At 42.5% G+C, this 17811-nt stretch overlaps 1 protein-coding gene across 1 annotated transcript in view; it reads right to left on the bottom strand.

Annotated features, from left to right (window-relative positions):
- Positions 1–17811, bottom strand: part of LOC124166887 (protein giant-lens) — a 107379-nt gene that overhangs the window by 6391 nt on the left and 83177 nt on the right. Inside the window, exons 2-3 of the mRNA XM_046544599.1 lie at positions 1536–1709; positions 152–358 (exon numbers count right to left, since the gene is read on the bottom strand). Of these exons, the coding sequence (XP_046400555.1) occupies positions 152–358; positions 1536–1709 (381 nt within the window). The remainder of the gene's footprint in view (positions 1–151; positions 359–1535; positions 1710–17811) is intronic.

Raw genomic sequence — 17811 nt, 5'->3', positions numbered from 1 at the left:
AGGACAAGAATCGCATGAGACGGCGCATTCGAAGATAGAATCGGAACTCTTTCCACCCTTATGGGGCTTTGCATTCACTGAAGCTATTATTCATAATTTCGGATCCAGATCCGATGTATCCGATCCAACCATCCCTACTATAAATACTTACACTTTGTGGAGAGCAGGCGAAGGAGTACTGGTATCCGACGCCGTGCCTCGTCTCGTACACTTGCCGCTGGATCAAGTACGCGACGGACGTCTTCGGACAGTGACAGTGGACCACTTGCTCCGTCACGTTGTCGGGGTAACTCCTCAGCGTCCACGTGATGTCTCTGAAGAATCGACACTTGGGAAGCTTCTTAATCGGCTCGCACAGCTGCAAATGCAAAGAGATATGATCCTTCAGTCGATCGGAAAATCATTTATGCAAATATATTTCCTGATATTCCTTTCCGAGGCATTTTTTCCACAAATATAACAAAGGTCGGGTGAAAGACAGTGTAAAAGACACGATAAAAAAAGAGAAGTGGTTTTCTCCTGATCCCAAGTAATTTTGGTTCTTGCTGGCGTCATCAATCCAGATTTTTTAAAATTCGTGACATAATTTTTCTTCACCGTGCATATTTATCGCTCAGCCATTCTCTCATTATTAAAAAAATATTTTTTTAATGACAAAGTTGATGCTCATTTTTCCCCAGTTTTTTCGCATCATCAATTGATTTTTTACGTTACAATTTTTCTACAGCCCGAATGATCTTATCAGTATCATTGGTAGTAGTAAGTAGCAGAAAAATCCATATTATTCAGTACACTGTGTACATACTTTTCACCGAGCATATTTATCGTTCAGCCATTCTCTCATTATTAAAAAATATATTTTTTTTTAAATGACAAAGTTGATGCTCATTTTTCCCCAGTTTTTTTTTGTATCGTCAATGGAATTTTTATGATACAATTTTTCTCCACCCCGTACAGCCTTAACAGTATTATTTGAAATAGTGAGTTAGTGGCAGAATAAATCCATAATATTCAGTGCACTGTTGTTTTGTCGTGGTTTGAAGCCTCCTAAGTTTTCCTGGATATCAGACAATTACTTATACCACTATCAGAGCGCGACCCGGGTTTCAATGAATTATCATCATCTTCAGGCGTAAATTGAGATTTTTTATTATCTTATTACCTACCTAGTTACTTGATGAAGTTTAAAACGGAATTCAGAATGGGGGAAAAGGATGGGCAGAGATATTCATTTATAAGAGTTCTATCCTGGTTTTCAATAATTTTTAAAATTTGTAACTACTCCCTAAAAAATTCCGTTAAAAAATCCGTCCTTTTTAAAATTCATCAAGTAACTAGGAAACAATAATAAGATAAACAAATCATAATTTGCGCCTGAAGATGATGGTAATTCATTGAAACCCGGGTCGCGCTCTGATAAAAAATAAGTGGTGTAAGTAGGTAATTGTCTGATATCCAGGAAAACTTATAACGGAATACCACAGAGTTAATCAAGAGTTGGTGAATTTTGTCGAAGCCTCCTCCTCCGCTCTCACCTTGTACTGCCTGGTCTTGTCCGTGAGGGTGTGTCCGTCGGAGGCGTCGAGGGCCTTGGAGCAGTGGTTGGCTCCCTTGCATCGGCACTGCCGCTCTACCCACGGCTCCGCATAGCGGTCCACCTTGCTGCACACGGCCCACGGGGCACACTCGGGCAAGTCCTCCTCCGAATTCTACGCAGAAAGAAACGAAAGGAGACACGTTAGCTTTGCATCGCTATGCGCAAACCATATTCAATCGATTATAGCGTTGGGGACGTATCATACCGAATTGCACAGCACACCGGGTGTACATACATGTACATACAATTTTGTGTGATAACATGAAAGTATTTTTAGGAAAAGACATTGCTACATTTGATATTTATTACAAAAATTTAGCTGAACATTACATTACTAAATTTCTAACAAGTACGTTTGCTGTAATACGAACATTTATATTTACTCATGGGATTCTATGGGAGTACTATACCATTCATACTCAAAGAGAAATCCCCGTAGTGTCCCCCCCAGATGTAAAATAATTAACGGTATAGATATTATAAATAGGAAACTGTATACATAGATGTTATATATACTGTAATGACTCTCATATTATTCATCAAGATATATATATATATATATATATACACTTCGAAATGTTCCTCGGCGAGGTAAATATCATAAAAACCCTAGGATGGGCAGTATCAGAACACACAATAAAAAATAGAAACTCACTAGATAACTAAATTTTCGGTGGTATTACCACCTTCCTCGGAGTTAGGTAAGAGACTCTTACCTAACTCCGAGGAAGGTGGTAATACCACCGAAAATTTAGTTATCTAGTGAGTTTCTATTTTTTATTGTGTGATACTGCCCATCCTAGGGTTTTTATGATATATATATATATATATATATACTACTTCATTCATTCACACGACGCCTTAAGCGCAAATATGCATATAAATTCACAGGTAAGGAAAGAAAGGGAAAGGAACATGGAATAGAAAAAGGACAAGGACAACGGTGCTGTGGTAGATGGAAAAAGCCAGAAATCAGAGGGTAAAAATGCGGCCTGACTGGGACTCGAACCCAGAACCTCCTGGTTGCCGGCCAGGTGCTCTACCAGTTGCGCTACCAGGACGCTTAGATTTACCATGATTTCGGCGGGGGTTTATATACAGTAAACTCCCTTTGCTTTGGCCCACAAGAGTAACCAATAGATGGCACTGGGGCAGCTCACCACTCTGGGCTCAGCGTGCCCCGAAACGCATGTTCCTGTCTCTTTCCTGCTATCGTGTGAGTGTGTATCTTTCCTTTCATCCTTGTGTCCTCGTCCATTCCTTCTGCTGGTGAGTGGTGAGCTGCCCCAGTGCCATCTATTGGTTACTCTTGTGGGCCAAAGCAAAGGGAGTTTACTGTATATAAACCCCCGCCGAAATCATGGTAAATCTAAGCGTCCTGGTAGCGCAACTGGTAGAGCACCTGGCCGGCAACCAGGAGGTTCTGGGTTCGAGTCCCAGTCAGGCCGCATTTTTACCCTCTGATTTCTGGCTTTTTCCATCTACCACAGCACCGTTGTCCTTGTCCTTTTTCTATTCCATGTTCCTTTCCCTTTCTTTCCTTACCTGTGAATTTATATGCATATATATATATATATATATATATATATATATATATATATATATATATATACATACTCTGTGGCATCGGACGCTTCGAATCGAGCTCCCGAAAAAAGCGAGTTTTTGTGTGGTTTTTTTACCTCCCGACCTACTTACTACGTACTGTCGAGAGCGTAAAGTTTTCATCTTTCCATTGGTGTTAAAATCATTATCGTACGCCTCATAGTATAATTTATATTAGTGTTTTTGTGTTTCTGTCAACTCGACTTGCAGTCGCCGGCGGACTCGCCACCTGCCGCCCGGGCTTTGGCCCGGTCGGATGCGGCGGACAAAACATCGCGATCAGCTGATGTAGCCACAACTATCTACACTTCAACTCCAATCTCTAATACTACTCCTGCAATCATCCCTGCATGCAGCATGCCATCTACTCCACCTACTTCACCTAAGAAGACAGCGAAAGGGTCGCCAATACGCAAAATTAATCAACTTAATTGTCCTGATGATTCTTCTGACTCATTACCGCCAAGCACCGTCCTACGCCGGGAGCATGGAGCGCTCGTGGCTACAACGGCTGTACCGTTATCACCTGAAAATTTAAATACGGTAACTACATGTGCTAAAAGTGAAAATATTACTAAAGTTATTAGCAGTGAAAATGTGCTCAGTCCAATTTCGAGTGTTGGAGGGGTGGGGGGAGCCAATCCCCTTTCCACAGCTGGGAGTACGTCACTCCAAGTGACCTTGAAGCCGGCTTCGCGAAGCATTGGCTATGCCTCGCCAACCACTGCAACCCCACCCCTGCCGCCTACTGCCCCCACCTCCCTTGTCGACGCGTCGGACGAGCTCATCGCAAGACGGCCAACCGCCCCGCCTGCCTCCTCTACCGCTCCCGCAACTCAACGACGCCGCAGCTACGCATCTGCCGCCAGGCCGTATGACCACTATGGCGGTCCGTCGGGCGCGCAGTTCTCAACAGCGGCGAAAACTGTCTTCGCCTTCCAGACAAAGAAGATCGTTCCCTCGGATTCCGGTCCGAATAAAAAGAAAGGAATTATTTTATCTGCTATACCTGATACTTCCATTCACACTTACGTACTAAAACTCGGGGAAAAACTTGGAGGGGGGCATAACATTACGCATGCGACCAGACTGGCTCATCAAAGAATTTGTATTTATTTAAAATCGGAGGAGCTGGTCGAACAGTTTATTGCAAATTATGGTGGATTATCAATAAATAATACCTGGGTTGAGGCAAGGCGAATGGTAACCCGCACCGAGAAAATAACACTGAAAAAAGTTCCTCCTGAAGTAAGTGATGCTGATTTGGCTGATATTCTTAGCCAAGCAGTGCAGATTGTATCCCCTTTTTACTCCCTTACACTCGGCGTCAAAGATGACGGCTATAACCATATTGGTTCATGGAAAAGAACGGTATATGTAGTCAGGCGGGAAGGAATTGTTCTGCCTGATTCCTTCCTTGTCGAAATTGGAGATACACCGCACCGAATTTTCATTGAACATAATGACCACAGATGTAATACTTGCAATAAGCATGGTCATATTTCCAAAGATTGCCCACATTCCCTATTTTCACTGGCGGAAGCAGAAACCAACGAGGAGATTGATGCTACAGAGCGGCTAGAAATTCCCGCTCCACCCCTACCTCCTCCTGAACCACAATCCCTCTCCGTTTCGGGAATCGCACAGCTATCCACCATAAACCCTGACCCCGTGCCTTTGTCATTGCATGCAGAACCCTCAACCTCTAAAAATCTTCCTGGTCAAGAAAAGGAAAAAGATCCCCCTAGTATCAGTGTTCGGTCTCAATCACCTTCTCGTGACTTTATATCCGAGTCTCATGAGAGGGACTCTGATAGTCAATCTTTTTGCTCCCTTTCACTCCCTCTGAATGCTGAGGATCTTTATGATGATCCTGATATTGGCACAGCTTCTTTACTGGACAGGACGGGTAAGAGGAAGAATCCTGACGATCACCGAAGTACGAGGGAGGCCGGTGGATCGCCGCAGAGGAAGAAGGGGAGTAAAGTTAAAAATCCAGACTTTGAGGGTCTCAGACAGATTGAAGAGTTCTATTTTGAACATCCTGATTTCAGTTCAATACCCTATCCTCGATTAGAAAAATATTTATCCGGGGTAAAGCGGATGGATCCGCAAAGGAAGGCCAAAGAACTTCTCCTCGATGAGGAGGAACTGTTAAATACGTTAAAAGAAATAGTACAGGGGAAAATTGTGAAGGAACAAGCTTTAAAAAATAGACTTCACAGGCTTGTCAGTGCTTTGTCAATAGATAAGAGGTAACTACCCTTCATCGATTTTTACACACATTTATTTATTTATTTAATTTTTAACTATTTATTCATACATAGCACTAGGAATAGGAGAGGATGCATGAGATTACATTCATGACCTTGAATGTGCGTTCAGTACGGAGCCAATATAAGTGGGCTCAGTTGTCGTTGTTTATGAATAAGCATAATCCCGACATACTTCTCATACAAGAGGCAAACACTGACTTTCCCACAATGCCTTCATTGCCAAATTACACTTTTTACTTTAGCACACCTGTTATTCCTCATGTCGGTGTTGCCTTTGCGATTAAAAATAATATTGGAATATCCTCTCTTTCGACCAAGGTTATTTTCCCAGGTCATGCCCTGGGTTTATGTATGACCATAACGTATCCAGAACGTCATACGTTTTTGCTGGTGACTTATTATGGGCCTCATGATCAAGACCGTGCAGTAGAGCTGGTACATGAGGTGAATAGGTACATAGAGGCGGCCTATTCACAATCAAGAAACCATAACATTTGGGTTGTGGTAGGAGGAGATTTTAACTGTACCATGGCTCCTTCTATAGATAGATCATCTGGAATAGAGACACATGCTAGGTATGTCTCAAAATTGAGGCAGTTGATTAATCAACATCGACTCGTGGATGTTTGGCGAAGACTTAAACCTAATAAGCCTGGCTTCACCCATTTTTATCACCGAGGTGTACATACTGCATCAAGGTTGGATAGATTTTATATGACGGACACCAGAGTGCAGTCAGTGCATAAAATATGCATTGAATCTAGCTTTTCGGACCACAGAGCTGTGTCAATGCGCCTCATTATTTCAGATAGGAAGAAACATATTCCTTACTGGCGATTTGATAATGCTTTGCTTGAAAATGATAAATACTGCTCCTATGCAAAGCTTTTGATCAAATCAATAGCAGACACACAGGTCCATAAAAATCCATGCGTAGCTTGGGAGCTTCTCAAACAGGAGATAAAAGAGCATGCTGTTACTTACAAAAGAGGATTACGAATGAACTTATCCGCTGAGACCGAAGAAGGTTATTATACTCGTGAGGCTAAAGCCATTGTGGCAAGAGCCGGTTGGGAAAACATCATTACGAATGACACGCCCTCAGCGACACACCTAGCCAAATGGGCTTCTGGAACACAACCAAAGCCAATCCAGAAACTAAAGATTGATGGGCAGTGGGTTGAAGACCCAGAGATTTTGGCGGCTACCCTGCATACACATTTAAAAAATGTTTTTGGCTCAGAGTTAAATATCTCTGAAGACGTCTCAAGTCAAAATAATTTTTACTCTACTCTTGATGTGATCGAGGAAGATAACTCTTTCCACTTGGAAGCTACACTAGAACCCAATGAGCTATTTAACGCTCTCAGGAGTCTCAAGAAAAACAAATCCCCTGGAGTAGATGGCTTAACAACAGAGTTTTATTTAAAATTCTGGAGGGAATTAGAAAAACCCTTTCTCTCAATGTTGAATGCGAGCTTCGCACGTGGAAAATTGCCTCGATCTACATCTACAGCCTTACTTGTAATGATACCCAAGATAAAAAATGTTGAAACACTAAATGACCTAAGGCCTTTGTCAATCACAAATTGTGACTACAAAATCATTGCGAAATGTCTATCCAATAGGTTGTCTCAGGTAATTTCCACAATTATATCCGCCGAGCAATCCTATTGTGTGCCTGGCAGAACGATATTCGATGCAATTTCGACAACACGTGACATTATTCGATGCTATAACGAAAGTGGTGAACCTCTGGCTGTGCTATCCTTAGACCAGGAAAAGGCCTTTGATAAAGTCAATCATCAACATCTTTTTCGGGTATTTACCAAGAGTGGTTTTGGTTCTTCTTTTACTAATATGATACAGACCTTGTATACTGGTGCAGAATGCATGGCCAGGGTGGCTAATTGCATAACTGCTCCTTTTCCATTCAAAGTAGGGATTCGACAGGGCTGTCCCTTGTCAGGTCAGCTCTACTCTCTAGCTTTTGAGCCTTTCATCAGAAAGCTGAAAACTCACTTGCAACCAATTGAAGTAGGGAATTTTATAAAATCCAGAATTGTATGTAGCGTCTATGCTGATGACATTAATATTTTCATCACAAGGGAATGCGATTTCAATAAGGTATTAAGTATATTTAAGGCCTTTTCAAAAATTTCGGGTGCTAAGCTAAATCTCAATAAATGTAACGGTCTCTGGGTTGGTCGATGGAAAACCCGGGTAGACTGTCCTCTAGGCGTTGCATGGTCGACTAGAGGTTCGAAATGCCTTGGTGTCTGGATTGATACTGACCCCATACGCGGAGATGCTAAAGTTGAGGAGGAAATAGCTACGAAGTTAAAAGAGACAATGAACAGATGGAAAGTGAGAACCGGTTCAATGTCCTTGAGAGGGAGAGTACTGGCTTGTAACCAGTTTATTGCTCCAAGAATATGGCATGTACTTCAGGTTTTTACCCCGGGATCAGCCATGGTGAGGAGACTACAATCCTTACTAGTTGACTTCGTGTGGAATGGCAGGAAGCACTGGCTTCGTGCAAATGTAGTGACTGCACCCATTAACGAAGGCGGCCTTGGGCTCGTAGACTTGACCACAAAAATAATGGCATTTAGATTCCTTACAGCACAACGTCTATTATTAGAAAAGGATATCAGCCCTTGGAGAGCTCTTGCGTTGCAAAGAATGGAAGCAACCTCGGGCACTGGAAATGCTTACGCTCTCCTCTCTGGAGCGAAAACAATCTACCTTAATCAAACAAGTGACAATTATTACTATTCCCTTTTAGAGTCTTGGAAATCTTTTGATGTACAGCCCCTGATGCCAAGTAATGATAGAGGATCTGATCGACCTCGCTTGACTGGGTGGCCTCCCCCTGATTTAATGCCAACCTTCGTGTTTCACAGCAAGATACACAAATTATTTATGAAATTGCCTTTAGTCAAGCGAAAAGCGTACAAAGAAACATTATATATCAAAAGCTCTGAAACATGGCCTCTGAAATCGAAGGAAACTGATGAAAATGTGCAATGGTTAGGAATCAGAGGGTGGCCAACCCTTGGTTTAGACGCTGATGTGTCGTGGAGACTCTGCCATGGTGCGTGGGCGGATGGTGTGTTCCTCCACCGGATTGGAATAATTCGGACATCAGCCTGTCCCTGGTGCCCTGGTCAAGAGGCTACAGCCTGGCATTTGACATTCCTATGTAGTAAAACGCGCTCGATGTGGAAGGCTGTCGTAAAATCAGTAAAATCACTGACTGAATTAGAGCAAATACCGCTACTTTTCTTATATTCAGGGTTACCAAGGCAGAAAAAATTTGATGCTAAGGGAGTTAGGCTAGCAAATTTTCTTGTATCTCTAGCCAAATCCGCAGTGTATCAAGATGTAACACTTTATTTTAGAGGAAAAGTAGATTTTGTGAACTATTTGCCTTCTGTAAAAAAGAAATTATTGAGAAGGTTAAAGTCCGAAGAAAGCTACCATCGGGCTAATGATTCCATTACAGAATATCTAGCCTTTTGGGGGTATAAGGATTACCTCATAAATTCAAGGACTGGAGAGCATAACAAAAATGCTCTATAATTTAGTTCATTTATAGTAAAAGAAGGAAAAAAAATCCTCTCTGAGATGCAATTTTGAGTAATTAGAAGCACATTATTACCTAACATGATTTGATGCTTGGAAACTAAAAATTCCCACACCTTGAGAGATAATAATAATAATAATAATAATAATAATAATAATAATAATATATATATATATAAAGAGTTTTCAGAATGATTTGGTTCTTTTCAAAATAAATAATGGCCAAAAAATTTTTTAAAAATATTAATTAAAATTTTAAAAAAGAAAGCATTAAATTATGCTGTTGAATGATGAGTCCTTCAAGTCAAAAGAGTTAATTTTTTCAACTTCAATGATATTTAATTGTACTGCTAACACAAACAACGTAGGTACTACTCTCACAACATAAGCAAAGGCGCTCAGAAACAAACTCCTCTGTGGGCCTCATTGGTCGGTTATAGGGTTGACAGTGGTTCACTGGAACAGCTACTTAGCGCGTCCGATAGATCGTGTAGAGATTACGGCGCAGTAAAGTGACTTTGAAAACGACGTTTTACCACCACAACTTTCGAATCAAAACATTGATCTTAAACAAAAAAATGGGAGGGACAATGTTTGTGCTCAAAGCCTTTCTCGGGTCATTAAAAATGGCAAACGCGGGTTTTATGATCGCCGGGATAGCACTTGAGGCCATTACTTTGGTCCTCGGCGTCCAAGATCCTGGGCCCGGCGCCGTAAAAAAAATATGAACTTCCCGGATCTCTCGCCGAGATCTGTTCGGCCACTGGAATTGCCTCTTTTTCGTTTTCCAATTAGCGGAATGCCCTCCCGGATATATATCCCCACCGCTGACCGTGTCCTCCTGGAATCCGAAATCTCTCCGAGGCAGTATTTTCCCCCGAGTCTCATAAACATCACATCCGGAAGAATCTCTACGACGCGCGTCGTAATCGCGGTCGCCTTGAGGTCGTTCTAATGCAACTGCGTGTCACGCACACGCACGGCTCCATTCGGCACGTGTTCGATTCGTTTTCGGCGGCGTCCGATGCCTGCGAACCGTTGCATGGGTGCATTTAGGTGTTTTTTTTTATTTACTTATATCGTACCAAAAACAGCACTAAGGCCTTAACATTGGGTTTATAAACAAAATAAATTATGTAAATATAATAAATAAACATGTATAAAAAATAATATCATAAAAAACGACCATTTTCAACGTATACAATACATACAAAAGGTCGGTGTCATAAAGATAGTCTTTTCAATTGGTTATTAAAATTGGTGCGGGAGGCAAAGATGTCAAGAGAAGAAGAGGTATTGGAGATTGAATTGAAAGTAGAAGGTAGGCGGTAAAAGAGGGATCTCTGAGATATTGCGAGACGGAAATTGGGCTGGTGTAGAGCTTCAGCATTGCGGGTTTTGCGAGCAGGAATGCGTAGTGAAAAGAAACGTTGTCTAATGTCAATCGGCGGTGGTTGGGGTGTAATAATCCAAGTGAATGAAGTATTTCGGCACGTGACGAGAATCTGAGGTGAGGTATGCGATGTCGAACTATTGCTAAGAAGAAATTGAGTGGACAGTTGATTAATTTTAGTGTGGTGGGAGAAGTAGTTGACGAAATGGGAGAGCAATATTCGAGGATGGGTTGCACACATCCAATGAAGACTGATTTTAAGGCACTCGGTTCGGATATCTCGTTCAGACGGTATAGGGTCCCAAACACTGCCATAGCCTTGTTAACAATGGTTTTTATATGTTCGTTTAAATGAAGATGATGCGTAAAAAGCTTTTATTTGGCTCGTAGATTCAGATATCAAAAGTAATATATCTATTACTATAAAACAGCAAAGATGAGAACAATTCGTACTGATCTATTCGTTATCAATCGCGAGTTGGTGATAAAAAAGATATAAGCTGTCAAAAGGGAACAGGAAAGAAAACCGCTGCAATTATATAATATGTAACTTATTAATATTATTATATTAATAACTTTTCTATTTAAATGAAAAGTATATGAAGTTCAGTAATTTTTCCATGTTGTCCTTAATACTAAATATGAGAAGAGCGGGTGCTTGTCATGCCCTTGTGTTACCCCCGGAAAAAATCCTGGGTCCGCCTATGAAACGTTGTATACGGCATATGTTCGGTACCTGATAGACATCTCATATCACCGAACACCCTCATGACACGAATCGGTTTCATGTGATTACTAAAAGGCTATAAATTATGCCCAGGGAACACAATGGAAGATTGGCGTTCATATATGCTCGGTTTAGTTTCTTTTTATCTCTGCATTAATAAAACATACTTATGCTTATAGGTGGAAAAAATCAATTAGTAATTGAAATTACATTAGCTGTAAGACATTAAAAGACATATAATTACTTAATGAGGCCGTGTAGTTGCATGTAGTTGGGACAGGAGGATCGTAGATCCATAGTTGTCTTTTAGTTTTTAGTTTCCCTGAGGCTGGTATTACAGTTGAGTTGTTATTGATTGAGTGACTGATGTAACTATTTACTTTTCGTATGAAGATTTTCGCAGCTTCTTTTATCTATGTTGTTGGTGGTTTTCGGGTATTGCTGTGTAGAATACATTTTAACTCGACGTTTCACTCCTCCTTCTGGCAGCGTTATCAAGAGAATGGAAGGAATTTATACTCGTCCCGAGCTTATATATGTTTTTCGCTACCCATTGTTGTGCCGGATTTGAATTTTAGGCGATAGCCGTTGGTCATTATATTGGGCCAGGAACCCTCTCCATATACGGCTGAGGTTATATCCATCCTCCCTATTAAAGTTGTTAGGCCTTTTCGCTATCTCGATGGATTCACGTAGAAGACGCGGATGATATTCTTCCGTCTTCGCCAATACCCGTGTAGCGTCAAACATTATTCTATGCCCAGGGCTGGAGGCAAAATGTTCAGCGACAGCTGATGCGTCCCACTGATGTAATTTTAACGCTCTTTCGTGCTCTTTAAGCCTTTGGGAGATTGAACGCTTGCTCTGTCCCACGTAGCTTCTGCCGCAGCAGCAGCTACGCAGCAGTTATTCTCTTGATAACGCTCCCAGTAGGAGGAGTGAAACGTTGAGTGAAATTGTTACGTACGCAGCAATACCCGAGAACCTCCTCAAGCATACGTAACTATTTACTGTTGGGAGCGGTAAGGACTTCGGAAATATGGATAGAGTTTCTCGTTTATAAATGAAGTGTTTACTCCATATTTGCCATACAAATAAATATTAGGCGCTGCATTACACAGATAAGTAGAGATTATAACACTGGCCTTAAAATTTAAGCATGCCGCAGAAAACGCAATCTTTGAAGCTCCTCGTAAACTCAGTATCTTGCTCGTAAATTTTGCTTTCGTATTTTCCGATTTTAGTCCGTTGCGTGGACTCTAATATAAGGGATGTTTTTCTAGTTTTAATTGAATAATTACTACATTCGCCAAGACTTTGCATTGATAAAGTTAAACGGCGGAAAAATACGTCAGGGGAAGTAGGAAAATGACGGTTTTCCTGGTCATTCAAACCGCACGCAGTGGATATTCTTTTCACTGCGAGGGTTTCAATTATCTAGAATGGTAGGAACGTCCTTCGCTCAGGTGAAGTGGAACCTCATTTTAGAACCAGACTCGTGATTAATTACATTCTCTCGTGTTTAGCCTCAGGAGCATCCGTTTTGCGTCTCGATTAGACCGTGTTAGTTTTGTATTCTCTCGGTGTTTACATCCGTTCATTCAACTTGGATATGGGAGCGATTTAGTCGCTCATTACCATTCAGTTAGGTTCGTTTTGGGAATGAACCAACAGGAATATTTTATTAGTGAAAATTAGGATAATTCTAAGTTTTCCTGGATATCAGACAATTACTTATACCACTTATAAGTCTTATAAGCAATTGTCTGATATCCAGGAAAACTTATAATAGAATGCCACAAAGTAAATCAAGAATTAGTGAATTTTGTAGGATAATTCTGACATTTCACCAACGATTAAAATCCGAAGGTCCATTCGTGAATGAGTGGAGTGGAATGTTAACACATTAAAATAAACACTTGCCATTTTCCACGATTGTAAATGTATTAAAAAATTTTAATTGTAGAAAATCGCTTGTGTTTGATTTAATATTTGACCTACAGCAAGTGGCTATGACTATAAATGGCAAAATCCCGAAATTTTGTCTTTTGTTGCGATTTAACTGCTATATTGTGGACCAGAGGGCCGGTGAATATATTTCCAGTTCAACTTCCTCTGAAGTTGACGGGATTCAAGTTAAGGGGTTGCCGGGATATAACAAGTTTTGGAAACGCTCGGTCTAAGAAGACGGTTGCGTCTTTCTTTGTGTGGTACGCACAAACCGGGTGGGCCGACCGAATTCGGCCAGATAATAAAACAAAAGAATGATGCAAACTAAAAAGTACGTGTTTTTTTGCAAACACACGCATACGCGCGCGCCGCAGTATGGTGGCAGCCGCAAGAAGTACACCGTGGCGTCCTTGCCCTCGCTTTGGGTAGCAGCAGCGCATTTCAGACTTGCGCGCTTCGTAATTCGATCCGTCGGTTGGCCGCAGGCACCACGTGACGGCTAAAAACGTATCCGTCAGATCGGCTGGCTCATCTCGCCACCGGGCGGGCAAAGTCTGGGCGGAGGAAGGCGGGGAGCGTACGCGGTTTGAGGTTTGACGTGTGCCCGAGATGTGGCGGGCGGCGGTGAGCGCGCGTCGCCGCTCGTTGCTCGCTTGTTTCGGAAAAGGTATAATGGGGCGTAGGCGAATGGAACGAGAGTGCTTGGCGCCAAAGCGAATGCGCGCGCGCGGGAAAATAATTTGCCTCATTGTTTTGTGGCGAAACGTTTTACATTTACATTGTTATTTATTGTTGTCAGTTGTTGATGTGTGGAGAGAAGGATTGTTGAGGAAAATAGGAAAGGGGAAAGTTGCTTGCAGGAGTGAGACACAAAAAAAAGAAAATGTAATTTGAAGAAAACGAAGACATTTTCGAATAAAAACAAACGTCTTATTTAAGCCAAGCGCTACCTTCTAGCAGGGTATTCTACGCTACCGCCATGCTCGGCAGCAAGCAGCCCGCATCGTAGCGGCGTTCTTAGCCTCGCATCCAGATGGCCTCACACAGCAGCGGCCAGACGTCACACGGGCTTTTCCCACTCATTTTCACTCATACTTAGCCATCGCGTTTTCGCGCATCTAAAAGCGTGAAGTACGTAATCCAGGAGTAATAATCTTTCGATTTGGGCGATGAAAAAAAATAGGAAACCTCCCTATTTTGATCGGCGATCACTTTAAATAGCGAGTTGGTCCATCACGGGGAGTGATTCCTTCTCCATGTATTTCCCCTTCGGGTTGGGAGGATAAGAATCGAATCGTGTTGTTTGTCCACGAGCAAGAAAAAAAAGATGTAGAGGAGTCCGCTCGTGTCCCGCGATTTGACGAAGATCGCCCTGGACAAGGGGCGTGTATGTGGGTGGGGTGGAATGCGTGTCTCGGCCGCCCCCCCGGGAGGGGGCACTGTGCCTAGCACGGGGCCGTGGCGGTCAGCCGCGTAAAACGACACCGCGATCGCGAGCCAGCCCCCATGTTGCTTGCTTGCCTGCAGCCGGAGAAGAGGTGATGATGGTGAGCTGGAAAAACCGCCTCCTTCCTATCTGTGGTCGTGACGGAGACCGTGTGCTCGGGCTACCTGTGTGTGCCCTAATGTACTCGAGTATTCCCTTTGCACGCAGCCAGGAAATCATTAATAATAGTGCTTCATATTCATCAAGATTCATTTTAATTATGAAAGACACTTTTTTTCTTCCACAAGTTTATAAAAATTTATATTTTATGACCGGTTTCGGCTATTACACCATTATCGAATATTCGTAGTAGGTATTCGATAATGGTTTAATAGCCGAAGCCGGTCATAAAATACAGGGTGTCCCATTTATCTTGACCACCCGAAATAACTTTTTGTCCAGATGCAAATTCAAAAATGTGTCAAGCAAATGTTCATTAGCTGTTAGGGGGACATTAATCAGCATGGATGCCTTCCTTGTAGCTTTGTTATTTACAAAGTTATGAACAGCGGTATGTCTTTTTTAAATGGCATCCTATATTCTTTATTCGTCAATTCATTTCCTCTCCTAAAGGCTTACTCATAAATATAGCACAGTGGACCATTAACATAAACACAACGTTATGAAAACATAAGAAACTCGTCCACTTACTGGTGTTAGCAGTAAACAAATGACAAGCAAGTGAAAACATAACACAAAAGTCACTTTGAGCCCGGGACCACAACCGCGTCCACTTACTGGAGTTAGCAGTAAACAAATGACAACCGAGTATAACATAACACAAAAGTCACAAGGACTCTCCAGGCAGTCAAGGTACTGAAATATTATGACAGCGCATTAGAGGAATACAGATACAGCTGTAAGGACATCAGAAGGATAATTGTATTTGCAAAGGAGGCGTTCATGAACAGGGAAGAGCTTATGAGAGGATCCTTTTGTAAGAGTGTAAAGAAAATACTAGAGAAAAGTCATATCTGGAGGTGCTTTACGGTGCGGAAACGTGAACACTTAGGAAGGAGGACGAGAAAAGTTCGAGATGTGGGTGTGGAGAAAAATGGAGAAAATTAAGTGGACTGGAGGAGAGACGAAGTGCTGGACATGGTGGGTGAGGAGGGGCAGCTTCAAATAGCTTCAAAGCATGTTAAGGGTAGGGAGCCTTTTGAAATCATTATCACTTAAGTAAAATCGAGACTTTTCGGCGAATTAGTTGCAGTATTTCTTCTCGGGTAAATGTATCAGTTAGTTGTCAGGCAGCGACGGTATTTTTTCTCCTCTGGGAAACTTTCGAAACCAAATAGCATCCTTGGAAACGACTTGTCTCTCCATCATATCATTCCTCGATTCCGGATCGTGGAGCATAGCCGTTTGGATGGTTATCGACCTCGTGTTGTGTGGGAGTAGGCAATGACCCTTTCCCTGAAGGACCCCACGGCATTCTATGCGTTACTGACCGATCATTAAGGCACTGAAATGGAAGAGAGAGAGAGGAGGCACCTAATCGGCTCGGACGAATCGTTGAGAGGAATATTTGCGGTGGCCAGTCGGGGCATTCTCACCCGGAAGTGGGGCATTTTAAGTTCTCACAATCGCCGGATTGTTGGAGGAAGCGACGCCTTGGCCTATTACATGGTTGACGAGGCAAGACCTTGGGCAGGCCGAGGATGTGATACGGCAAATAACTTCCTCTAGTCGTAATAATCTGTCTTTTTTTTGAGACTGCCTAAAGTGTTGATCCCGGGCGAAGAACTTCCAAGCACTCATTGACTTCCTCCTCCATCAAGAGGGTGTATGTCGTCCAAATAATCTACATGCTACTGCCTCAAGAAGCATGTGACATTATGAATTTAAAGATGCTCCAGTTCATCTACATCTTCATACTACCCCGCAATCAGCATCGATAGATGTGGGGTATCGGGGGTCGGTCTCAACATAGAAGACGGCTACACATTAGCCAACACATGGAAAAGGGTCTTCAAAATCAATGAACAATCAGAGCCCATCTGAGAACCAACGAACGGGGGTATGGTATTGGAGGAGGCGTCCGACAGCCGAGGTGATTTGCGCCATGAGGTTAAGAGGGGTGGAGAGAAACCCGGCGTCGACATTAGCCTGCTCTTAACGAAAGGCGCCAAGGGGATCACGTCTTAACGTCCCATCCGACGGACGAAGTGTTGCGCTTGAAATGTCCTCCACTTAACATTCAAGCAGGGATAGGGCAGTCTCTGAAAATCTCTGCCAACGCCGGGATTTGAACCCGACCCGTCGGGTGGGAAGCCAACACTCTGGCCACCACACCAACCCGATCCCCAGAGCCAAGCAATCAGAACCTACCTTCGATCCTTCAAGTGCCATTATGAGATGGCCAAATTTATACATCGCTACTTATGACCTTAAGACGCAATCAGGGTGACTGGAGAAACTGTCGTCACATATGGACATAATAACGCGGAGGAAGGCTCATATTGAAACAATAGTACCTTCATTCTGCGTAAATTATTTGCCTTGGACAAACTTTACTTGCCTTTGTCTATTACCTGGAGGAACGTTGAAAGGATTGCGTCCACCGTTTTAGTCGGCAGCATTGGTAGATGAATGACCAGACGTGCACTGGACATTCGAGTGACCGGTGTGGAGTGAGTGCATAGGAAGTCGGGGTCACAGAGAGCGTATTGGGGAATCGTCGCGACTATTAATAAATGTTTGAGCGCGGTGCCAGGTGTCGAATCAGACCACGGTTGGCGACGGGAAGTGTTAGGACCCCTTGTCCTGCAGTTTCACTCCATTCGTATGTAATGACTCATTCAATTTGTTTGCTGTCGAGTTTTTATGTGCTTTCATCCTACTCAGGTTCTCCAAATGTGCGTGTAATAATTATCGTTGGCAAGTCATCGCTACTGAAAATTCATGAGGCATTTTATGTGATTTTATCCAGTGCACCAGCTCGTCATTCAAAGAAACTAGTAGATCAGAATGTTTTTTTTATAAACCTGTTGTCTGGTTTTTGATTTCTCTGGGACCCATCAGTGCGTTGATGTTTCAAACGGAAGATATTGCCCTATAAGAAAAGCTGTGCGAATGTCCTTAATACTTTTACATCTCCAACTCTGTCATACGAATTCTGTAGGAAGGAACGAAACTTTTAATTTTTTTCTGCTCTTAACTGGTGAAGATTCCGTCTTAAATATTACT

Source organism: Ischnura elegans, chromosome 10, assembly GCF_921293095.1.
Source record: "Ischnura elegans chromosome 10, ioIscEleg1.1, whole genome shotgun sequence".
NCBI lineage: Eukaryota > Metazoa > Arthropoda > Insecta > Odonata > Coenagrionidae > Ischnura > Ischnura elegans.
The sequence above is the reverse complement of the archived record's forward strand: the minus strand, read 5'-3'. Positions and strand labels throughout refer to the sequence as shown.